The sequence below is a fragment of the Carcharhinus amblyrhynchos genome, chromosome 3 (genome assembly GCF_965287045.1).
Source record: "Carcharhinus amblyrhynchos chromosome 3, sCarAmb.v2.hapA, whole genome shotgun sequence".
NCBI lineage: Eukaryota > Metazoa > Chordata > Chondrichthyes > Carcharhiniformes > Carcharhinidae > Carcharhinus > Carcharhinus amblyrhynchos.
The window spans coordinates 50,877,763-50,904,049 of NC_137326.1; the positions used below are offsets into that span (position 1 = coordinate 50,877,763).

Below are 26,287 nucleotides of genomic sequence, written 5' to 3' on the forward strand. Positions count from 1 at the left end.
CTGTCACATGAAGATTGATTATCTGGCTAAGTTTCACAGCACATCCAGCACTCGTGTAACTGAATGCACTCAAAGAAGAGGAGAGAATATTGACAAAATGTATAAAAGTGTGTTTCATAGAATTGACAGTACAAAAACAAGCCACTAAGCCCAAAGCCTATGCTAGTATTCATACTTCCCTAAAGTCTCCTCCCACTGACTATAACTGTAGATTTGCACCGTGCATATGTGTAAGTTGCAGGAAACAAAAACTAATTAAAAGCTGCTAAAAAGCATTTCAGATCCCAGCAGCGACTGCATACTTGGGTCCTTAAACTTGATCAACGTTACCTTGATTTATAACAATATGGACCCAAGTTTGATTGTTTAAGTAAAAAAAAAAGATGAGCTCTAATCAGGCAAGTCAAAGCAACAATTATGGATTTTTCTGTAGCTTTAAGCCTGTTGTCAGGTGCCCTTAAATCTTAGAAACCTGAAAGGCAAAATAAAATCAGTGTAGCCAGAGGACTAGATGTCTTGAAGTCAGGCAACTTGTATGTTCTACTTTGTGTAACTCGCACCTTAACAAACAAACCTGAAGGAGACAGGTTTGTTCACTTAGAGCATATGTAGGAATCCCACCACATTTTGCATAGTGTTAATGTTAAATTCAGAACAATGCACATGATCTAAGGTCTGCTATAAGCCTTGATGCCATCAGAGATGGATGCTACACATAATGTAAGGGTGGCTCCATTCCCAGTCACTGCCCACGGATCAGATAATTCACAAAACCAGGTAGGGTCTTTAGAGTCAAAAAGGAAGATCCCCACAATTAGGGGCACTGCTGCAGTTATGGCCAGTTCTCAAAGTGGAGGCTTCCAACTGGTCTGCTTGCCCAGCTGCTGCAGGGCCACTAGGACGTTATGGATAACCTCCTGACGCAGTAGACACCCTATGCATTGGACTAAAATCCAGTTGGTGTCCGTTGCATGCCCTAAATAGGCCCTTAAGGATCTTGATTGGTTACCTGTCAGACAGATTAGCATTCCTCTTATTCACAGTTCTCCATCAAAATCCCATGGAGCCCAGAATGTCAGCTCAACAGGAATTTCCTCCCATTTTCTGGCTTCCCAGCCGCCCCAGGCCCACTGCTAAAAGCCACTGATTTTTTTTCCCCAAAGAGTCATCTTGTACAGTGTTTGCACTCTTCCAGCTCTATTCCAGGGATTTGAGAGCTCCATCTAAGCTGATATTTGAGTACAGTATAAAGAACTGCACTCCAGGAGATGTTGGCCATAATTCTCCATTCTCGAATGCTCCACTACTATTGCCAGCAAGAACGGAGAAGTTGGCACTCAGCCAAAACTCCACTCAATGAGTTGGGACCAGCGAATCTCAGCCGTGGTTGAAGCTGCAGAATTCTGGATGAGATGTTAAACCTGCCCTCTTGGGTGCATATTTAAGGTCTCAAGGCACTTTAGGAAGAGAGGGAGAGTGTTCCTGTTGCCCTTACCAATCTTCATCTTTCCAGTAATGACATTAAACAGATCAGTAATTTTTCTCATTGCTTTTTTGTGGAACCTTGCTGCATACAGATGGGTTGCCACATTACTTTTGAAGTACAAATGTAAGGTAATTCATTGTTACTTACATATCTTCATTGTTGCCTGGACAACATAGGAGCTTTCAATCATGTGACTTAACGTTGGAACCAGTTTCCAAGCAGTTAAAAATAGAATGTACAATTATTTAATTATAATATCCCATGCATAATATCGTCACTACTAGTGTTAATACTCTTGCTGTGGATTGATTGCCCTTACCCACAGATCTGGAGCAAAACCTCAAAGGAAAGGAGCATAAACTTAACAGCACTTGACAAGCATGGCAAGGTATATGAAGATGGTACGTGTTTACTCAATCATCTCTAGACTTTGCAGGATATGTGAGTTACACAGTGCTAAGCATAAATTTCTTCAGGTTAAATGTTGGGAGACTGAAGCCGCTGTTTTTTGGTCCTCACTCCAAATGCCGCTCCCTTGCTAACAACGCAATCCCTCTGCTGGCAACAGTCTGAGATTAAACCACTCTCTTTGTGATCTTGGTGGCTACAAGAGGAGTTCAAAGAACAAAGAACATCCCAGCATGGGAAACAGGCCCTTCGGCCACATCTTCCCACACCTACCCCGCCCTGTGTGTATGTGAGTGGAACCCCTGATGTAGCCAGATTCAGGGGAGAATAGTGTCAATTTGGTACACCAAATCTGCCTAGTTTATTCAGCCTCTCCTCAGAGTTCAACCCCCTCAGCCTAGTAAACCTCCTCTGCACTCCCTCCAAGGCCAAAATATCCTTGCGTAAGTGCAGCGACCAAAACTGCACGGTACTCCAGCTGCGGCCTCACCAGTGCCCTGTACAGCTGCAGCAAGACCTCCCTACTTTTATATTCAATCCCATTCGCCTTCCTGACCACCTGCTGCACCTGCAGGCTGGGTTTTTGCGACTCATGCACAAGGACTCCGAGGTCCCTCTGCACCGTCGCATGCTGCAGTTTTCCGCCACGTAAGTAATAGTCCTTCCTACCATTATTCCCACCAAAGTGGACAACCTCACATTTGCCAACGTTAAATTCCATTTGCCAGTTCCTGGCCCATTCGCCCAGCCTATCTAGATCCTTCTGCAGACTCTCCACACCCTCCGCACAATTTGCCGTTCCACCAATCTTGGTGTCATCAGCAAATTTCGACACCATACACTCGGTTCCCTCCTCCAGATCATCTATATAAATGGTGAATAGCTGAGGCCCCAGCACCGACCCCTGGGGCACTCCACTAGTCACCAACCGCCAATCCGAATAGGACCCATTGACCCCCACTCCCTGCCTCCTATTTGACAGTCAATCCTCTATCCACGCTCTGTCCAGTACCAACATTTGTAGCTCAAATTTCTGAGATAACTCCCACTTCCAGAGTAAGCAGAGGCAGACTGGGCGTCTTTCAGGAATGAATGTGGTGGCCTAGGCCTATTCGTGAGTTGCATGATATATATCTAGCAATGAGCTGATCATTATCCCATAGAAAGCTTGTGCAGAGCAAATAGTTCAGCCCCTACATACAATAATGCTGATAAAGCCAATCTTATAACTCGTGGAACTGTAAGAATCCCAATATGTTTATTGACCAGTGAAGATGGGCTACTTTGTACCTTTTCTAATTAAACAAAACCTTGAGAGACAGTTATTCCCTGGTTCACCTCTATGGCAATGCCTTTACCAATCAAAGTCAACTTACTTTCCAGACATCGCTGGATTCCGGGGAAGTGCCGGAAGATTGGAAAGCGGCTAATGTTACGCCGTTGTTTAAGAAGGGTGCCAGGCAAAAGGCAAGGAATTATAGGCCGGTTAGTTTAACGTCTGTTGTAGGTAAAATGTTAGAATCCGTCATCAAGGAGGAAGTAGCGAGGCATCTTGAGGGGAATTGCTTGATAGAGCAGACGCAGCACGGTTTCGTTAAGGGGAAGTCGTGTCTGACAAATTTACTGGAGTTCTATGAGGATGTGTCTAGGGCGGTGGATAGAGGAGAGCCGGTGGATGTGGTCGGTCTTGATTTTCAGAAGGCGTTTGACAAGGTACCTCACAAGAGGTTATTGCAGAAGGTCAGGGGACATGGAGTTGGGGGTAGGGTGTTAGCGTGGATAGAGGACTGGTTGTCAAAAAGGAGGCAGAGAGTGGGGGTCAATGGGTGCTATTCGGATTGGCGGTTGGTGACTAGTGGAGTGCCTCAGGGGTCGGTGCTGGGGCCTCAGCTATTTACCATTTATATAGATGATCTGGAGGAGGGAACCGAGTGTATGGTGTCGAAATTTGCTAATGACACCAAGATTGGTGGAACGGCAAATTGTGCGGAGGGTGTGGAGAGTCTACAGAAGGATCTAGATAGGCTGGGCGAATGGGCCAGGAACTGGCAAATGGAATTTAATGTTGGCAAGTGCGAGGTGGTCCACTTTGGTAGGAATAATGGTAGGAAGGATTATTACTTACGTGGAGAAAAACTGCAGCAGGCGACGGTGCAGAGGGACCTCGGGGTCCTTGTGCATGAGTCGCAAAAGCCCAGCTTGCAGGTGCAGCAGGTGGTCAGGAAGGCAAATGGGATGCTGGCCTTCATAGCGAGGGGGATTGAATATAAAAGTAGGGAGGTCTTGCTGCAGCTGTATAGGGCATTGGTGAGGCCGCAGCTAGAGTACTGTGTGCAGTTCTGGGCGCCGTACTTACGCAAGGATATTTTGGCTTTGGAGGGAGTGCAGAGGAGGTTTACTAGGCTGATTCCGGAGTTGAGGGGGTTGAGCTATGAGGAAAGGCTGAATAAACTAGGCTTGTACTCATTAGAGTTTAGAAGAATGAGGGGAGATCTCATTGAGACGTATAAGATGATGAATGGGATGGATAGGATAGAGGTGGAGAGACTCTTCCCGCTCAGAAAGGACAGTAGAACTAGGGGGCACAGCCTCAAGATAAAGGGGGGGCAGTTTAGAACGGAGTTGAGGAGGAACTTCTTCACTCAAAGGGTGGTGAATCTCTGGAATTCTCTGCCCGTTGAAGTGGTGGAGGCTACCTCGCTAAATATTTTTAAGACGCGGGTTGATGGGTTTTTGATAAGAGAGGGGATTAAGGGTTATGGGGAGAGGGCGGGAATGTGGAACTGAGCCACGACAGATCAGCCATGATCTTATTGAATGGCGGGGCAGGCTCGAAGGGCCAGATGGCCTACTCCTGCTATTTCTTATGTTCTTATGTTCTAACTTGCCTGATTTGAATTTGAACAAAAGCTTGACAGTTAACTGTTCCCTGTTGTATTCTCCAAGGCAACTTCTCTACAATCAGAGTCCACTTGACAAACAATCAGCATTCTCTTTTCATGCAGACTAAATTCTTGCTCCCTTTGAAATTTGGTATTCTTATGATATTTTTTCAGCAATATCTAATTTGCACATCCCAAATAATATAAGAATCTTGTTATGTAAGAAATTGTGCTGTGGTCTGTATATTATAGTATCCATTGGCTGTTTTAATTATCTTATTCATGTTTTTAATGACAATTGATAGAAGGTTTGGTTACATTTTTAATGAGGGAATATCTTTTTTTTCTTGAGGTCATGTAAAATTTATTTTTACTGCAATTTTAAGATTGACGTGTGCTTTCTTCTTTGCGAGATTTAACCACTATTTGATTTTTCTTGTTATCTTTCCTTCCGCTCTCATTATCTAGAACAGTTTGGTTGTCTTGCATGGTCTCACTCTGAGACCCATATTCTGTACGTTGCTGAAAAGAAAAGGCCCAAGGCAGAATCCTTCTTCCAAACTAAACCAGAGCTCAGTGCTGAAGAGAAGAATTGCAACAGCAATAAAGCCGAAAAATGTCAGAAACCTGCGCAAGTACAGTACTGTTATTATTTATAGACATGCCTCGAGAAAAACATTAGACCAAATTTTCTCATTCCACAAGACTGCTTGCTGTTTGATAGCTCAGGGACAAATGGGAGCTATGTTCCCTGAACAATCTTCAATCTCTCATTCAATATTGGCTAACTAATTACAAGATAACATGAAGCACCTGCAGCTTTCTAACTTTGTTTTGGTCATTGATTTTTACAACAACTGTAAATACTGAGCTAGCTCTGCCGTTGTGGCAATCTCTTGTTCTCCATAAGAAAAATGTCAGGGAATTACTGTCATAATGCATAAGCTTGTGAGCTTCTGATCATCAGGAAGGAGAGGGAACAATAGGGTAATTTGCCTGATGATCTAATCAAATGCTGGAGAGCTGCTTTAACTGTTCAGGTAGTGTGCAGAGTAAGACACATGAAATGTGGTGCATTCTTATGTGGCCAAATGATCTTTATTCTATGATCTTAACTTGCAGGAGGATCAGTTTTTGTATTGGGAGGACTGGGGGGAATCGCTGGTGAACAAGAACACCCCAGTACTGTGTGTAATGGATATTGAGAGTGGTGACATCTTTATTCTGCAGGGGATTCCTGAACACATTTCCCCTGGACAGGTTGGTGTAAATCTTCAGTTGTTCACATCTCTTTTTTATGCGGCTTCTAGTGTAAATGTCATAAATCAGAACTATGACCTTTTGTGGTAAGATATGTTAAGAGCTTGAATAGGCTGTGGAACAACCTGATAATATTCTTTTACGTGTTTTCTGATCCCTACTGTACATTCACTGGTATCCCTAAGTGGAGGTTTTGTCCTCTGTCACTAAACTAGGGTAGAGGGAAAAGTTGCAACATTAGTAGCCAAGATAATAAACTGGAATATCCTCGAGTTAGCCAGCCTACAACTATATTGGTGCATGTTTGCATCCTTCTCTCTTGAGTGAATGACATGAGGCACGGCAATAGAAAATAGACAGGGATCCTCTGGCCTACTCGCAGAGGGAGACAGCGCAGTTCACTGGTGATGGAATCTTCTGGTCCCATCTCTACCAATGGGATTTCCCATTTGACTGCACCCTATACCACTAAGAACGCCGTGGCAGGGGTGTGCCTTCAGCCAGACCAGAAAATCTCACTGCATGAAGAGCCAGAAACAGCCATTGAAACAGGAACAAAATCCTTATACTGATTATAAAAAATACCGTGTAACTGAAGTAGAAAATTACAATTTGATCTAATTAGTAAAACTTCTGTGGCTTCTGACTTTTCACCGTTCTCAGTATCTGGAGGAATGTTGGTTATTTTCAATGGTGAGAACATTTGACTCTAAACTGAGCAGGAATTGATATGACAGCGGCAATGCAAGATGGTGATTTTGCACCAGACTGTTTACTGTTCCCTTTATTCTTAGGAGCAGATCAGAGTTCAGATACCACCATTAACATTTTGAAGATGTAATTTAAGTAGGAAAAATGTAACAAGAAGATGCCATGTTCGTATTAGCTTGTATTCCTTCACCATTGGTACACTACATGTAGGGTCAAATTTAACTTCATATTTTATCTGTGATAATGTTTATAATGAACTAAACAATGAATTTCTCCATAATGGTAAGTCTTACATAAAGATATATCTGTGCCCCTTGTTGTCTTAGACACTTCTATTGTCAACTGTCAACCTAGGAAAGGTGTTGTTGCCTCTTGCTGTTGATGGATGTGCCTATCTTATTTAATAGAAACCAGAGGCTGCTTACCCTAGATTCCAATTGAGAAACTACAGACATTTCCAGAATATCTGGCAATGCTGTTCTGCATTACATCAGGAAAAGCTGCTGAAATATAAAGCATCAATTACACAACGCCACTTCAGTCAGTGCTGCGTCAGACATCAACTCTGCATCTGTGACAAACCTGAGTGTCCATGATTCAAGTGCAGGTCTCCTCTAAGCATGTAACATATTATATCTTACTTATATGAGACAGGAAATGGACAGGATTCACGAATCTTCTTTATTCCTGGTTAGAAATTTATAATTGTTTCAAAATTATGTTTTTTATAACTACTTTTCAATCTTTAAGTCAATCATGTCAAATTCCAGATATTTTCCAACCAAAATCTTTTATTGAGTTCAATTTCTCCATTAGGAGGAATAACAGCATGATGCATTTTTCAAAATTAAGTTTGAAAAATTGTGAGCAGGTAATCAATAAGTTCTAGTAACTGGAAAGTAGGAGCAGGTACTATTAGGTCATAATATTATATCATATAATGTAAACACATTGCCTATAATGTATGTTTTGAGTGTAGCAGGCACTTAAATCACAATATAATTACAGATTTATTACAGTGCAGAAGAAGGCTATTCAGCCCATAATACCTACATCAGTTCTCCAAATGAGCATTTTATCTCATGCCATTTTTCTGACTCCTCCCTGTAATCCTTATCATTTTTTAGATAATCATTTAATTCCATCTTGAATGTCTCAATTGAACCTGCCTCCACCACACTGTCAGGCAGTGCATTCCAGACGCTGACCACTCACTGTGTGAAGAGTTTTCCTCATATTGCTTGTGCTTCTTTTACCAAATATTTTCAATTTGTGCCTTCCTATTCTTGAGCTTTTCATGAGTGGGAACCATTTTCTCCTGTCTGCTCTGTCAAGGCCCCGCATGATTTAGAATATTTTATCAAATTTTCCCTCAGTTTTCTTTTCTCCAAGGAAATAAGTCTCAACTCCTCTAATTCATCTTTACAACAGAAGTTTCTCATCATTGAGAACCACTTTTGTAAGTCTCTTCTGCTCTCTCCAATGCCTCCACATCCTTATAAAGTGTAGTGGCGAGTCCAACGATGTGCAAGTTGGGTGGATTGGCCATGCTAAATTGTCCCTTAGTGTCAGGAGGACTAGCTAGGGTAAATACATGGAGCTGTGGGGATAGGGCCTGGGTGGGATTATAATCAATGCAGACTCGATGGGCCAATTGGCCTCCTTCTGCACTGTAGGATTCTACGATCCTGTGATTCTGAAAACTATTGTGCTTCATGCTGTAAAACTGCTGGCTACAGGCAACCTACCAGCTGATATTGTCTGTAGCAATTTCATTTGTGACATAAAGTTTTGTTTCTGACATCAGTAGAGGATCGCTGCCACCTTTCCAGAAGAGAAGCTCTAGGCAGGGAGTTGCAAATGACTGTTTCCTGACTGCCTGTAATTACAAAGTATAAAACAAAATAGCAAAGGCAGTGACAGACGCTAGCATGGGATTTGGCTACTTCCCTTTATTGGCAGTTAGGAATTACTGAGCAACTCAGCTGAAAAACTGACTGTAGGTTTCCAATGAAACCATAAATGATTCTGTATCATTTCTTAGTGTCATTTTTATTTCTTTAAAATCAGAAATTTTCTTAAAATTTCCTTAAAACCCTAAACGCTGATTAAAAATGCTGACTGTTTTTGTGATTAAACCCATGTCAGCTGTGCAATATTAGATCCAAGAATATTTTTTAGTGCAAAGAAATTAAGTTTTAAAACACAGCCTGATTGATAGTTTATGAAACTTTTATTTACATTTGGCAGTACTCAAATGTGTGGCAATTTCAGCAAAAACATTTCTGGAAAATAGCACAACTTGTGCCCAGATTCCCAATTGTGTACAAAGTGAAAACTCTACCCTACATTGTGCATCTGTTATTGAATTCTTTTATGTATGGGCAAGAGACTATAGGAAGCTTTCTGAGCAGATATTGCTATAAAGCTATTTGTAGCAAGAGGTTAATAATAGGAGTGTGGCATTTGAATTAGTGCCAGTTCTACTGCACCAAGTTCCCATACTGGCTTCCAGAATACTTGAGGCCAAAAACTGAATATGGTTCCAATAAATAAGTGTTGCTTTATATACAAAAAGATTTGAAAGCTGCAAATATACACTTTCTGGGTGTCAAAGGATATGGGCAACATAAGCAGATCTGCATATTGATGTGTTTTCCAGGCAATCTGGGCCCCTAAGGACACTGGCATCATATTTGTTGGCTGGTGGCATATGCCTTGGCGACTGGGTCTCAAATACTGCACCAACCGGAAGTAAGTCACTGAATGGTGTCTTTAATGCAGTTCAGTGAACACTAAACGCTTTAGAAAATATTTGTATTTCCATAGTGCCTTTCATGATCTCAGGATGTCCCAATGCACTTTAAGCCAAAGTAATACTTTTAAAATGTGGTTGTTGTTGTAATGTAGGAACGTAGTAGTCAACTTGCACGCATCAAGGTCTCACAAGCATCAATGAGATAATGATCATTCTTTTAGTATGTTGGTTGAGGGATAAATATTCACCAGGGCATCTGATTTTTATGGGTTAAGTTCTTTCCATGTGATAATTCTCCCAAGCTAATCAAACTGGTAGTGACAGTGCCATCATTCTGAATTCCAACCAGCGGTTTACCTTTAATTATCATCAATTTTATTGGATGATGGAACAAACTGAGAAAGGAATAAAAACATTTTTTTTCTAAAATTGCACTTTATTCATAAGAAAATATATAAATTTACATTCCATAGTTGTTCAAATTTGGCAGTACTGAAAATACAATATAGTTCAAATTCTTTCCATGCGTTGGGTGGGATTTTACGGCCTTGCTTATCTGGAAACTAAAATTCCACTCAAGGTCAACGGATCTTTCCGTTGTCTGCCTCTCACCCTCTCTGATTCCCATGGCAGACAGAGCGGTAAATTCTGACTTGACCAGTGTCTACCTCGTATTTTCCTCACTCAACTCTGAAACACTCCCTACAAAATTATAGCAAGTTAATGGAAAGTACAAATTAGCTACATTCAGGATACATTTGCATGTTTCCTGTTGAACAAACAATTAATAAACAAAAAGAAAACATGAATATTGGGCCTATCTGACAATACTGTTATCTATTTTAGTAATTTACTCCTGAGCAAATTTAGGAGAATGGAGAGTAGTTAGCTTTCAGTCAATAATTGTTACCCAACAAAATTACAAAGCTGAATGTATAGTCAGAATAAATTAAAATACCATGGTGCCAGGCTTGGAAACTGAAAAGGTAACAGATCATTGGAGGGAAACTTATCGAAGATCTAGGTGGAAATATGTTGGTAAGACAGAGAAGAGGATAATAACAAAATAAAAACAGAAAATGCTGTAAATGATCAATCAGGCCTGATAGTAACTGTAGAGAAAGGAACAGATTTAACCTTTCAGTATGATGACTTCCTTTCTCAACAGATGCAGCCAGACTTGCAGATTATTTGTCATTTTCTGTTATTTAAAATTTCCAAAGACTGCAGTATTTTGTTTTTGTATTAGAGAAAGCTTTACCTTGCATATGGCTGTGCTATATCTGATCTGGCGTTCTTGATGCTGACATCAAGTACCTGAAATGGAATAGTGGTTAATTCACTAGTGTTGATATCTGTCCTCTTGATTTCTTGACAGACTCAATAAAAACACAGCAGCAGAACTGTGGGTAATGAAACGGAATCCTCCAAGAAGCACTTTCTCAATGTTGCCTAGAGACAGAAAACTGGTCCTTTAATATCTCTGATAATTACCAAAATTAGCTCTGATCTTGCCTAAAAGTTATGAACAGGTGCAAGTCTTTCATCTTTATCATCCCGTGCACCATTTTATGCCCAAAGGGAAATACAAGAGCACAAATAAAGCTGAATGGTATTTCATCCTCTGCTTTTTACTTTAGCCTGTACCATTTTCTGACCAAAAGAATAGACAATCAGCCACCTTCTCGGAATCTACCAATGCTGTTCTATAAAAGCCATGGCAAGAACAGCCTGTAGTAGTCATGATGTGGAGATGCCAGCGTTGGACTGGGGTAAACACAGTAAGAAGTCTGAGAACACCAGGTTTAAGTCCAACAGATTTATTTGATAGTAAACTCACAAGCTTTTGGGGTTTGTCCCTTCGTCAGGTGAATGGAGAGTTTTGGCCTCAGACATAGCATGTAACAGCACAGACAGTCTCTTACACATGAGGGGTTTCCATCTTGCATCATGACTAGGCTGTTCTCAGTAAGAAGTCTGAGAACGCCAGGTTTAAGTCCAACCGATTTATTTGATAGTAAACTCACAAGCTTTCATCAGGTGAATGGAGAGTTCTGGCCTCTGACAGAGCATATAACAGCGCAGACTGTCTGTGCTGTTATATGCTCTGTCTGAGGCCAGAACTCTCCATTCACCTGACGAAGGGACAAACCCCGAAAGCTTGAGTTTACTATCAAATAAATCGGTTGGACTTAAACCTGGTGTTCTCAGACTTCTTACTGAGAACAGCCTAGTCTTGGTGCAAGATGGAAACCCCTCGTGTAAGAGACTACACACAAGGGGTTTCCGTCTTGCACCACAACCTGAGGGTGCAAATTCAGTGGTGCAAAGAATTGAAGATTTACGTTGCTATTTCTAGTTTTTTAATTAGTGATGCGTCCACTTGATTTTACATTTTGTCTAATGATCTCATGCACTTCTGTTTCCATGTCAGATCAGCACTGTACCATGTCAACCGAATGGGGATCGAATGTCGTAAGTGATAATTCTCAGCCAGATTGTGCAATTTGTGTCCAGATAACTGTGGAAAAATTTGGCAGTGTTATTGCAATTACCAGCATATAAAAGTGTTTCAGGACTCCAAATAGGCCCAGTTTAGCTTGTTCACCTCTATGTACATACTGTGTAATTTATATCAGTTACCCATGAATCCCTTTGTAATTCAGTTCTAATACTGAGTGGTCCAAAGGCACCTCATTTCCAAGTATGTTTCAGCAAAATTTATTTACTGATTTTCAGTAATCTGTATGGCTCAATTTCAAATGCTAATTCCAGTCCATGCCCCCTGCCTCCCAAATATATTTATCCCTGGCAAATTAGGTTGGTTGGGGGGACATAATGAATTGTAATTCTGATTGTGAACATATTCTGAAATTGCTGGCTTTACTTTTTACAGTGCAGATTTCTTCAGGATTAAATTCTGTCCGTTCCCCACGCCTTAGTCCTGACCACCGTCATGTCATCTACCTGGAAAGTGGTGATGTTAGCACCCATCATCAGTGTCACAGCCTGTCCTTGGTTAGTATCTTCTTCAATGCGTCCAAGATTATTGTGAATGAATAAATCTACAGTTCTCTAAAATATCAGAAAGCATCTGGCTGTCTTATGAAAGAAACCTAGCAAAATATAAAGACAGATAGGAAAAGATTCTTTAAGTACATAAAAAGGGAGAGAGTGGCTAAAGTCATTGCTGGTCCCTTAGAGGACAAGACTGGGGAGTTAATAATGGGGAACAAAGTAATGACTCTAAATCCAAACCCACAAACACCACTACTGTATAGAAGGACAAGAGCAGCAGATACCTGGGAACACCAGCACTTCGAGATCAGCCATGATCTTATTGAATGGCGGGGCAGGCTCAAAGGGCTAGATGGCCTACTCCTGCTCCTATTTCTTATGTTCTTATGTTCTAAACACCTCCAAGGTGTTTCTAAATCTCAGGGACTGCAGCAGTCCAAGAAGGCAAGTCACCACCATGTTCTGAAGGGTAACTAGGGATGGGCAATCAATGCTGGCCTAGCCAGTGACATCCATATCCATAAATGCTTAAAATATATATATTTTGCCTCAATGGAGGACATTAGAACCATCCCAATAGCGAGAGGTAATGCAGCAGTTGTTGAAAACGAGGAACTTAAAACAATTGCCATCACTAAGTGAAAATGTGCTGAGCAATCTATTGGAATTAAAGATAGACAAGTCCCCATGGCCTAATGACTTGCATCCTAGGGTCTTGAAGGAAGTGACAATAAAGATAGTGGAGGAATTAGTTATAATATTCCAAAAATTCCTTGGATTCTGGGAAATTCAAATGGATTGGAAAAAGACTAATATAATGGCCCTATTCAGAAGGAGAGAAAGACAGCAAGTAGGAAACTATAGACCTGTTAGTTTAACATCTATCATTAGAAAATTGTTGGAATCCATTATTAAGGAAGTAGTAAAGGGACATTTGGAAAGTAAAAATGCAATCCATCAAAATCAACATGGTTTTATGAAGAGTAAATCATGTTTGACTCATTTGCTGGAATTCTTCAAAGATGTAACAAGCAAAATGGATAACAGGAGTCCTGTAGGTGTAATGTATCTGGACTTCCAGAACGCATTTGATAAGGTGCTGCATAAAAGGTTAATGCACAAAGTAAGATCCCATAGTGTTGGGAGTAACATGTTAGCTTGGATAGAGATTTGGCTAACCAACAGAAAGCAGAGGTTTGACAAGATATAACTAATGGGTTCCACAGGGTTCAGTTCTCAGGCCCAACAATTTACAATCTATGTTAATGACTTGGATACAGGGATAGCATGTACTATATCCAAATTTACAGATGACACTGAAGTAGGTGCGACAGCAAGTTGCAATAAGGAAATAAGAAATTTACAAATGGATATGGATAGGTTAGATGAGCGGGCCAAAATTTGACAGATGGTATTTAACATGGATAAATGTGAGATTACCCATTTTTATCGGAGGTGTAAAAAGACAAATTATTACCTAAATGAAGACAAACTACAAAATGGTTCAGTGCTGTGGTATCTGAGTGTCTTCATGCATTGCAGAGAGTTAGTATGCAGATACAACATGTAATAAGGAAAGCAAATGGAATTTTTGTATTCATTGCTAATGGAATAGACTATAGAAGTAGGAAGATAGAACTTACCTTATGAAGAGAGATTGAACAGTTTAGACCTCTACTTGCTGGAGTTTAGAAGGACGAGGGGAAATTTAATTGATGTATATAAGATTACAAATGGAATTGAAAGATTAGACATAGAGCAGATATTTTTCTTGTTGGACATTCTCGAATGAGGCTATAGTTTTAGGCTAAAGGGTGGCAGGTTTGAAACAGAAATGAGGATCAATTACTTTTCTTAAAGGATCATAAACCTGTGCAAGTCTCCACCCTGGAGTGCAATGGACACTGGAGCACTAAACAAATTTAAGAAGGAGATAGGTAGAGTTTTAATTAGTAGTGGGTTGAAGGGTTACAGGGAACAGGCAGGAAGGTGGAGATGAGGCTGAGATGAGGTCAGCCATGATTGTATTGAATGACGGAGCAGGCTCTCGGGGTTAAATTGCCTACTCCTCCTCCCAGTTATGTTATTAACGTTACCTCTCTAATTCTGGGAATACCAAAGTGAAATACACTCTGGGTACATTCCATCATCTCCTGAGACAGATGGATGCAAATAATAATCAGTCAAAACACTATATTGGAGAATTTTACAAACTCAGAGCTTTTACTGTTAAATTCAGCCACAAGAATTATGAGCCATGCAGCTTCCTGTGGCTCTTCATTATAGGTTGAACTTTCAATAATTAAAATAATTATGAAAATCAACAACCTATTTAGTGCCTACAACGTGGAAAATATCCCAAATAGTTAACAAGGAGAGGGGTGAGAAAGGGCTTAATCCAAGAAGTAGAAAAGAATGCTTCTCCCAATTCTACATTATTACAGTTTCTGCCAGTGGAGACTTGTGACCACTCCCATCTCCATCCTCTAATAATAATCCTTCCTCCAATAATTTACTTGGAGGCTAGCACTATATTGCTGCCAGTGAATTTTGCAGGGCCCCAACTGAACTGCATCGGATCACACAAATCTGGTGTCCATAATTCATTAGCATTAAGTATATGAGGCCAGAGGACCAATTTCAAGTGAGCTAAAGGCTTTCATCTCTGCCAGTGTATTTTTGATTGTGTGTCAATTTTTAACACAAAGTCAAATTTCCAGTCAAAATGTCATATCTTCTGTTGTCACTTTGACATATTTGTTGATCTCCAATTAATTGGGTTGAACTTGATCCCACCAGTAGAAGTATTTCAGACACTTACAATGGTTTTTTCTAACTGCTTTGATTTCTCAAGATAGGAGAAGAAAATATTTGAAATGGGTTCCTGATTTGTTGATATTAAAACTGTCCTGATGACATTCACCCAATTCCTACGTGATTGGGATTAATTCAACTATATTATAGATACATTGAAGGGCTTCTGCAAGAACTGATATTTTATTTTACGCATTCCTGGTATGCATGTGTTACTGGCAAGGCCAGTATTTGTTGCCCTTTCTGAATTGCCCTAGAGAATGTGGTGATGAGCTGGTGCTGGAGTCCATCTGGTGTGGCAGCTACGCTCAAAATTGTTAAGGAAGAAGCTTTCTTCCCTGGAATGGACCATGTATTTTCTTTTTCAGTATAACTTGGACAAAAATGTAATATCGACTGTGGTGAAGATCGTGGATAATCCGACAGTGGGTGAGTAATGAGAAGCCAACCTTTTTTTAATTTTGAAAAGTTGTAATCATCTTTTCACCTTAAAGAAGACGTTATAAGCTTGACTTGAATGTTGTTCTATAGGCACCAAGTTGATGCCCTTCAGTACTTGCAAAAGCCTTGAATCTGACTTCTTACTGTTGAACTGGTAGTGCTGAAACTATTTAGAAGAAGGGCTTTCTATGCAAGAAAAGACCAAGTTGTCCATCCGGCTAGTCACCATATATAATGATAATGGCACAGTAAGTAGTTTCTCAATATCAGGTTAAAGTCTAACAGGTTATTTGGTAGCATAAGCATTCGGAGCGCTGCTCCTTCATCAGGTGAAGGAGCAGCACTCTGAAAGCTCGTATTACTAAATAACCTGTTAGACTTTAACTTGGTGTCGTAAGACTACTTACTGAGTCTACCCAGTCCAATGCTGGCAACTCCACATCAATGATAATGAAGTTGTAGACAAATCACGACAATCAATTCCTAAGCAACAGATATGGCACGAGAGAAATCCCACTGGTGGGAGTTTTGGGAACCATTGATCCAGAGTTACCTTTTCCCACACGATTGCTATGGTTCAGCGTATCATGGCTGAAATTACTTGCAAACTGTATTCCAAGATTTTATTTTCAGAAAAAAAATCTATCTACATGTATGTAACTTCTAGCATTTGAGTTTACTTGAATAAATGACTAACCATATAAGCTTGAGCTGGATTGAAACCCAAGTCTTTCCTTGCATATCAGTCTCCAATGCTAACTGCAACTGACGTGTCTTTTTCTTGTAAAACTGAAGAAGGATTTGACTAATCAGTAGACTCCTCGACCGCCTGAACGATCAAGGCTGGTTCTGGTTAGTTATTGGGTGTAGTTGTGATTCTCTGATGTATCATTTGGTGTTAGTTTGTGTGGAAGAGAAGGAAGTTGGGTTTTTAGCTTGCAGTCCATCTAAAACTTGCATGGGTGAAACTATTGAGTTATTCAGATTGTACAAACCCACCAGCCCGCTTTGAGACAAACACAACACAAATCATCTAATTTTATTCCTTTCTCTCATGTCTTTATGCAGATTCCCTTTAAATTTTTGAGGTAGTGAATTTCACATTTGAACCACTGCCTGGATAAATTACTCTCTGTACCCATTGGACTTATTAGTGGCTACTTTGTATCTATGGCCCCTAATTCTATTTTCTCTGGGCTTGCACATGACAACAAACATGTCCTTTTTTCCTGCTAGATACAAGTTACTGTGTTTTTCCCTCATTTCCACTTTAATATCCTAGTGTTTTTAGTATTCTTGATGGAGAGCTCCTTTATGATGAACCACAATGATATATAGAATATACAGCAAAGAAAAGGCTAGTTGGTCCAGCCAGTCAATGTTGGTATTTGTGCTCCACTCCAGCCATCCTTCCTCATTTAACCCTATCAACATTGCCCTCGATTTCTGTTCACCCTCATATATTTAATTAACTTCTCCATAAATATATCTCTAATAATACATCTATTTAATTTCTCCTTAAGCACACCTGTATTTCAAATGCTCTGGGAAATGTAAGAGCAGTTGAAGTATCTGGCACACACAATTTATTTTCCCCTCTCCCAGTGAGTAAGATCAAGCTTGGAGAAGCAGAAAGGTAACTGGAACCCAATGGAAAGGATCTAAGAGTCATGTTTCTAATTGCAGAAAGAGGAGGTCCTGCTTTAATGTAGAGGATAATGACCCTGTTTTAGTGTAGAAGAGAACGACCCTGTTCGTTGTGGCACAGAGCAGAGCAGAAGGTTCCAGGTAGTATTCCATGTCACTATCACCACAGATTGATTGGAAAATTCACCACTGAAACCACGGCTTGACCGACTCTATAATCTTCTTCCTTCTGTTGGGTGTAGTTGTGATTCTCTGATGTATCATTTGGCGTTAGTTTGTGAGGAAGAGAAGGAAGTTGGGTTTTTAGCTTGCAGTCCACCTAAAACTTGCATGGGTGAAACTATTCTGAGAGATGAGGAGGGCTAACTCAAAATCTTTGTTTTATTTTAAAGAGGTGGCCTTTGATGGTACCCTCTCCTTGGCCTGAGGGTACCTTAGCAAACTTGCGTGATGGACAAACCCATATGATGCTACAAAGGATTGAAAACACTTAGTGAATTGTGGCCCATTGTCAGAGACAACAATATCCAGAATGTTGTACATGGAAACTGTCCTCCTCAGAGGGAAGAATTCCTCTGCATACTGCATGTAACAAAGTGCCAAACCCATTTATGAAGAAAAAAATCCATAAATATGTTACATAGAGGAAATATTCACATTGGGAACTGTAGCATATGAGATCAAATTGACGGGAGTTATAATGTTTGAATAATAATAGCCAGTGATATGTTTCAGATGGATTTACTGGCATTTACTGCTCAGAGCTGGCACTGAACTGTTGGGCAAGCGATAGCAAAAGGATCGTGATTGATACACCACAGAGAAGCAGAAAGGTAACTAGGACCCAGTGGAAAGGGACCGCAGAGTCATGTTTGTAATTATAAACAGTGGCAGTCCTGCTTTAATGTAGAGGATAAAGGCCCTGCTTATTGTGGTACTCAGTAATGCAGACCAGAAGGTTCCAGATACTGCTCCACATATGGCAATTTTTGAAGTAGATCCAAAAAAACGAGGAATATTACATAAATAAGCAGTATAATACAGAGAGAGAATTAAATAATGTGCCCAAGTGTATTAACAAATCTTGCACTAAAAATACACTTAAAGTGAAAAATGTTTGAGCAATTGTTATTGGTGATATGATCTGAAAGCACAGGGTCAGTTTCCATACATCATTGACAACACCCAGCTTTAATTCACCAACACCTCTGTCAACTCCTCCACTATTGCTAAATTAGCAGCATGTCAATCTAACATTTAGTACTGGATGAACAGAAATCTCTTCCAGCAAAACATTGAGAAGACTGAAGTAATTTTTTCCTATGCTCGCTACAATCCCTATTCACTAGGAGCCCAGTCCATCCCCTCTCCGGCAACCATTTTTTTTTACATGGGACGTGGGCATCACTGGCTAGACCAGCATTTATTGCCCATCCCAAATTGCCCTTGAGAAGATGGTGGTGAACTGCCTTCGTCGATTGCAGTGGTCCATGGGATGTAGGTACAACCACATACTTTTAGGAGTTCCTGACATTGAATAAACGACGATATATTTCCACATCAGGATCGTGAGTGGTTTGGAAGAGAAGGTGGTAATGCCATGTGCCTGCTGCCTTTGTCCACCTAGGTGGTCATGGGTTTGGAAGGTGCTGTATGAGGAGTCTTGGTGAGTTCCTGCACTGCATCTTGTTGATGCTACACATGTTGCCACTGTATGTCCATGGTGGAAGGAGTGAATGTTTGTGGATAAGGTGCCAATAAAGCAGGCTGCTTTATCATGGATGATGTCAACCTTCTTGACTGTTGTTGGAGCTGCTCTCATCTAGGCAAGTGGAAGATATTCCATCACACTCCTGATTTATGCATTGTAGATGGTGTACAGGCTTTGTGGTCAGGAGATGTTACTCACTGCAGGATTCCTAGCCTCTGACCTGCTCTTATGGCCATTTCATTTAAATGGCTTGTCCTATCATGTTTCAATGTTCAATGGTAATCCCCAAGGTGTTGATAGCGGCATTTCAGCAATGGTAGTACCATTGAAGTCAAGAGGCGATGGTTAGATTATCTCTTCTTGGAGATAGTCATTGCCTGACACTTGTGTGGTGTGAATGTTACTTGCCACTTGTCAGCCCAAGCCTGGATATTGTCCAGGTCTTCAGTATTTGAATATGGACTGCTTCATTGTCTGAGGAGTTGCAACTGATGCTGAACATTGTGCAATGATCAACAAACATCCGCACATCTGACCTTATGATGGAAAAAACGTCATTGATGAAGCAGTTGAAGATGGTTGGGCCCAAGACACTGCCCTGAGGAACTCTTGAAGTGATGTCCAAGAACTGAGATGTTTGATCTTTAACAACCACAGCCATCTTCCTTAGTGCTCATTATGACTCTAATCAGCAGAGAATTTTCAACTAGATTCCCATTGACTCCAGTTTTGTAAGGGCTGCTTGATGACACACTTGGTGAAATGCTGCCTTGATATCACCTCACCTCACCTCCGAAGTTCAACACTTTTGTCCATGTTTGAACCAAGGTAATGGTGAGGTCAGGAGCTGAGTGACACTGGCAGAACCCAAACTGTGTGTCAATGCACAATTTATTACTAAGCAAGTGCCACTTGAAAGCATTGGTTGATGGATTCCTTCCATCACTTTACTTAAGATTGGGACTAGACTGATGGGGCAGTGATTTGCTAGGTTGGATTTGTCCTGCTTTTTGAGTACAGGACATAGCATGGCAATTTTCCACATTGCCAGAAAGATGCCAATGCTGCAGCTGCACTGGAACAGCTTGACTAGGAAGGCAGCAAATTCTGGAGCACAAGACATCAGTCTGAGACTTAACCAATCATTTTTCAAGCTTGGTGACCATATTTAACCCTGAGATAAGCTTCCGATCACATATTCACACCGTCACTGAGAGTGCTTATTTCCACTTCATAAGCTTGCCCCTATACAAGCTCCTCAGAAACCTTTATTCATGCCTTTGTTATATTGAGAATGAACTATTCCAATGCCCTCCTGGCTAACCTCCCACATTCTACCTTCCATTGGCTGAAGGCTCTGCAAAATGTTACCTCTTGTGTCCGAACTTGCAGTGGGTTCCATGCACCTATTACCCTGTGCTTGCTGACCTACATTGGCTTCTGGTCAAGGAATGCTTTAATTCTAAAATTTTAATTCTTATTTCCCGATCTCCCTTTGCCTCACCCCACCCTATCTTTGCGATCAGTTTCAACCTCTCGATCCTCCAAGATATCTACATTCATCTAATTTTGGCCACTTGAACATCTCTGATTTTAATTGTTCAACCTTTCGTGACCAAACCTTCAGTTGCCTCAGTTCTGAGCTCTTAAATCTCTGTACTTCTCCTTGAGGAAGCTCCTTAAAACCTACTACTTCGACAAAACATTTGGTCATCAGACATCTTTTATGTAACACCAACAACATATTTTGTTTTATAATGCTCTTTGGAGCATTTTATTACATTATGATTGTTTTTGTTGAGTAAAACAATCCCTTTATTTAATCATTCCAATTAAGCAAGTGCATAGAGATTAACTTTTGAGTGACTATTACCCTTTTAAAAAAGAAATTAGTGCATAATCAAAGATTGATTAAAAGCAAATTTATATTTATTCAATTAATATATGCATTGATTTGATTTTATATTTCACTTCACTTTGGTTGAATTGTGTCAGCATTGTAGGTCCTTTGATTGGTGTGAATAATACGCCAGTTTCACAATGTGAACTTTTTTTCAGAAATAAGCCTTGCAAGATAATACACAGGGGCCATGTCACTTTCAACTTTGCCATCATGCTTGAATCATCCAGAGAAAGTGTGCAGTTGTGGGCCAAATCACATAACAATTCCTGATCTTTTTGCTTTCACCCTCCCTAAACATTGGAGGGAGAGGGACATTGCAACAAACAATCTCATTCCTCGCCCAAGCCATTCTTTATGTTTGAGCCCAGACAGTAAGTGACTCTTTATGACTCTTCTCACTCAGTGTCTATATATGGCATCTTCCAGAAGCTGCCATGGAAAATGGGAATAAGAACTACTTTTTTTCCTTTTCCCTCACCAGCCCGGGGCTGCTGGAGTCAATTGAATTGCTCTTAAATGCTGTCTTGACTAAGTTATTGAAAATATTTCATTGATTGAACTTGCGCATGATGTAGAGAATATTCTCAAACTCAATTAGCATGGCTTGATCTGTGTTTGTGCCTTACATTCTCAGGAACTAATGATAGTAAATACTGCAACAGGAGATGTAACATCACTCACTACTGGTAAGCATTGCCTGTCCCTCTCTTTTCTCTTCCATATACTTCCAAAATTATTTGGAGGAAAATTTCATGTTATAGGCTTTTCGTTTTACGTATCTGCCTGTTCTTATCTCCTCAATACACTTCTTACTATCCCTTTTCAGTCTGCTGCTTAAATAAACAACACAATGTAAACATTCCAAGCTGGCAAAATTAATTTATGTAACAGGAATGCATACTGCCATCTCAGCATGTTGACCTGAACGCCAGCTTGCTTTAAACATAAATATTGCAGGTTGACAGGTCCATGCATGACCACAGTGATTTATCAAATTTTGAACACCACTGAATTCTTTAAAATACATAGTTTAAGATTTTTCAGCATGCATCTTCCAATTCAACAGCAAACTATATCAGTGTATGGTTTAAAATCTACCTTTGGATGCACATAATTTTTGCAGCTTACACACTAAAACAGAAGATGATTGCTGCAGCATTGATCAGTTTCTACAAAACCATCTTAAACCATGTTTAAACACAAGCTGTTAAAATGTAAGATGGTAAATTGTTGCATATGTTATACTCTCATCAGTAACACTCTCAAGAATCAGCTTCATAGAAAATAGGAGCAGGAGTAGGCCATGCAACCCTTTGGGGCTGCATCACCATTCAATATGATCATGGCTGATCATACACTTTCAGTAGCTCACTTCCACATTTTTCTCCATACCCTTTGATCCCTTTAGCCGCAAGGGCCATATCCAGCTCCCTCATGAGCATGTCTAATGCCCCTTCAGCTTTTTGTGGTAGAGAATTCCACAGGTTCATAACTGAGTGAAGAGATTCTTCCTCAACTCAGTCCTGAATAGCTTATCCCTTATTCTTAGACTGTAACTACTAATTTTAGATTTCCCAAACATCAGGAACATTCTTCCTGCATATAGTCTGACCAATCCCTTCAGGATCTTATACGTTCCTATGAGATCCCGTCTCATTCTTCTAAATTCCACTGAGTACAAGCCCAGTCGATCCAGTCTTTCTTCATATATCAGCCTGCCATTCTGGAAATCAGTCTGGTGAGCTTTTGCTGGACTGCCTCAATAGCAAGAATGCCCTCCCTAAGATAGGAGACCAAAGCTGCACACAATACTCAAGGTGTAGCCTCACGAAGGTCCTGTATAACTGCAGCAAGACATACTTATTCCTATACTCAAATCCTCTTGTTATGAAGGCCAGAATGCCATTAGCTTTCCTCACCACCTGCTGTACCTGCATACTAACTTTTAGCAACTGTTCCACCACGACAACCAGGACATGTTACAATTCTCTTTTCCTAAACTGCCACTATTCAGATAATAATCATCCTGTTTTTCCCCCAAAGTGGATAACTTCACACTTATCCCATTATATTGCATTTGCCAAATATTTACTCACTCAACCAGCCTGTCCAAGTCACCCTGCAGCCTCTTAGCACCCTTCTCACAGTACGCACTGCTACCCAGTTTTGTGTCATCTGCAAATTTGAAGATATTGCATTCAATTCATTCATCTAAATCATTAATGTATTAAATCATTAATTTCCTCCCCCTTCCATAGAGATATGTCTGGTAATTGATTCTTTTGAGCAAGTGGGTGTATGCTGAGCAGCATAAGCCTATGGAGAATGCATTTCCTTATTGTAAAGGATAGCCTGTTCAAGAGATGGACTGGCAACCTTCAAGGAGTGGCGGTATAGTCTTAGTGTCACCTGCTATAGTGTTTATTCTGAACTTTGAGTGACCAGCACCTGTACAATGGAAACTGTAGGCATCTCACTCTAGGCACTATGATTCCAAAAAGGGATTTACTATTAGCACTGAGATCACACCAGTTGTCTGAAAGTTCAGACAGATAGATTTGGCTCATCCTAATAAAAGATCTGCACTTTCCCCAGTCATGTAACTGAACTGATTGAGCCGAAGGTTTTCAAGCCTACAAAACTACCAAGAAGACCATTTGAAATATTGTTCACTCTCTGCATGCTTGATCATCAACAGGCACACCTCTAACTCTTCTGTGCACCTACCAACTGAAATATTGTTACAGTGCACAATGACATTAGGACATGAGCTTGATGCCTTTTGCCATGATTTCATGCGCCTCCGGGTCAGACGTGCCCGCCCAAGCAACGTAAAATTCTGGCCATTGTTTTGCTACAGATTCAGAGGCTGGGAGCTGGGCGTTGCTGGACATTCACCAGGATCTGATGGTGGTCAGCTGTTCATCCCCTAACTGTCCCCCCACTTTGGTAAGAAGGCCTTTGGGTTAAATTGGACCATTACTATTAATCTTTTAAAGATGGAGTTAAGGTTGAAATGTAACACATCACAGTGTAACTGCAGACAGTACCTAGGTGTGGCTTAATAATGAGTCTGAAAATGTTAACCATGTACGTATTTTTACATATTCAAACTGATCATTTATTATCCAAAATAAGATCAGAACTGTAGCTGTTGCAGTACTTTAATTGATTTCAAAAATTTTTATCCCTAATATCCACATTCATACTAGGTAAATAAGCTCAGTAAATCACCTGTATTGGCACAATTCTCCACATGTGCTGACAGATGTCAGCCCTAGGTTGAGTTAAGTTCTTGGCTACAGCTTTCTTGTGCTGAACTTGAGCTTCTTCCAGTTCTCAGCTATGACAGACCTTACCTTAAGGAGTCCAAAAATTCAAAAAAAAACATTTCTAGAGGCTACTGGGCTCCAATAACTTGGTTCCAGACACCAGCACCACATGGTGTTTGAGACAATGGTGAGAAATACGTTGTGGAGTATCCCAAATTTGTGCAACAAACTTGTTTGTGTTTGTATCTCCATACGTACATTTGCATTAATGAAGCAAGTCCATCATTAGCCAACTCTCCATTCCAGGCTGCTGCAGTGTAAACTTTTGAATGGTTTTTCAGTTAGAAAGTCAGTAACCTCCACTCACCTGATTAAGGAGCAGTGCTCTGAAAGCTCGTGATTCCAAATAAATCTGTTGGACTTTAACCTGGTGTTATGAGACTTCTTATTGTGCCCACCCCAGTCCAATGCCAGTATCTCCACATTACAGTTAAAAAGAAGTCATTGTCTCAACAACAATGAAAAAGATGTATTACCAATGACAATATCATGTATCCCCGTGTACACAAATGCTTTGCAAAGTTTGTACATTGCATTGTTTAGCCTGTTTAATATCATTGCATGCCAGAAATAATTCTTGAGCTCTGCAGAGTTTGGGCAAGTTGCCATCGAAGGGACAACATTGCAGAGAAAAGTTTCCTCTCCTTTAGCACACTCTAACCTGCTAACAAAGCCATAGCAACACACATTTGACAGGTCATAATGGACAGCAATTGCTGAGTTGTGTAAAAGCTATTTTCTTTCTAAAGAAAGTAGGTATCTTGCCAGCTGCGGGCCAAGAGCAGGAGATCAACTGGGTGGCACTAGATGAAGTCAAGCCATTGCCAGGAATAGACTGGAAGATCCTGACTATTACACCTCCATTCGAACAGGCGAATCCTATGTTCCGTAAGTGGCTTGCAATCATTTGCATTCCCGTTCTAGCAAACCCTAATTCCAAGATTCTTTATATTTCTATTAATGAGTCTTTTTCCTCTCTCTTATTTTTTTGGGTACCTGTTCATAGCTGTCCATAAATTTATTTCATTAAAATTGTTGTCTTTTTTCTAGTATGTGCATTTGAATTGACTTACACGCCAATTTCTTACCCATGCATAAATTGCTTAGAATTACATTTCTCCAAAAAAGGATTTGGAAGAGGAAGCTAAATGTATTATGTCCACATTTGCAGATGATACAAAGTTGGGTGGGAGAGTGAGCTGTGAGGAGGACGCAGAGATGTTTCAGCATGATTTGGACAGGCTGAGTGAGTGGGCATAAGCATGACAGGTGCAGTATAAAGTGGGTAAATGTGAGGTTATCCCCTTCGGTAGCAATACAGAAAAGCAGATTACTATTTGAATGGGTATACATTGAGAAAGGTGGCTACTCCGTGAGATCTTGGAGTCTTTGTGCCTCAGTCGCTGGAAGTAAGCATACAGGTACAGTAGGCAGTAAAGAAGACAAATGGTATGTTAGCCTTCATAGTGAAAGGATTTGAGTACAGGAATGGGGATGTTTTAATGCAACTGTACAGGTGCTTTGTCAAGCATTATCATGGTATCTTCAGTCACTTGGTTCAGCATGTGCAGCACCTGTACAATTGTACTGGAGTATTGTGTGCAGTTTTGGTATCCTTATTGAGGAAAGATGCCCTTGCTATAGAGGGAGTGCAGTAAAGGTTTACCAGGCTGATTCCTGGTGGTGGCAGGTCTGCATATGAGGAGAAACTAAGTTGGTTAGGACTGTATTCGTTGGATTTTAAAAGAGTGAGAGGGTATTTTTGTAGAAGCTTATAAAATTCTAACAGAATTAGACAGGCTAGATTCCGAAAGAATTTTCCCAATATTGAGGGAGCCCAGAATTAGGGGTCATAGTTTGAAGATGAGGGGTAAACCTTTTAGAACTGAGACGAGGAAACATTTCTTCACCCAGTG

At 40.5% G+C, this 26,287-nt stretch overlaps 1 protein-coding gene across 2 annotated transcripts in view; it reads left to right on the forward strand.

The window, feature by feature from the left end:
* Positions 1–26,287, forward strand: part of LOC145339469 (acylamino-acid-releasing enzyme-like) — a 62,272-nt gene that overhangs the window by 16,723 nt on the left and 19,262 nt on the right. The window contains exons 5-15 of one of the 2 annotated variants that reach the window (XM_080183941.1): positions 1,812–1,887; positions 5,245–5,411; positions 5,899–6,036; positions 9,410–9,501; positions 11,940–11,980; positions 12,402–12,523; positions 15,706–15,766; positions 18,161–18,258; positions 21,674–21,725; positions 23,900–23,988; positions 25,121–25,259. In XM_080183941.1, coding sequence (XP_080040067.1) covers positions 1,812–1,887; positions 5,245–5,411; positions 5,899–6,036; positions 9,410–9,501; positions 11,940–11,980; positions 12,402–12,523; positions 15,706–15,766; positions 18,161–18,258; positions 21,674–21,725; positions 23,900–23,988; positions 25,121–25,259 — 1,075 coding nt within the window. The remainder of the gene's footprint in view (positions 1–1,811; positions 1,888–5,244; positions 5,412–5,898; positions 6,037–9,409; positions 9,502–11,939; positions 11,981–12,401; positions 12,524–15,705; positions 15,767–18,160; positions 18,259–21,673; positions 21,726–23,899; positions 23,989–25,120; positions 25,260–26,287) is intronic. The other variant, XM_080183948.1, reaches the window with a different exon arrangement.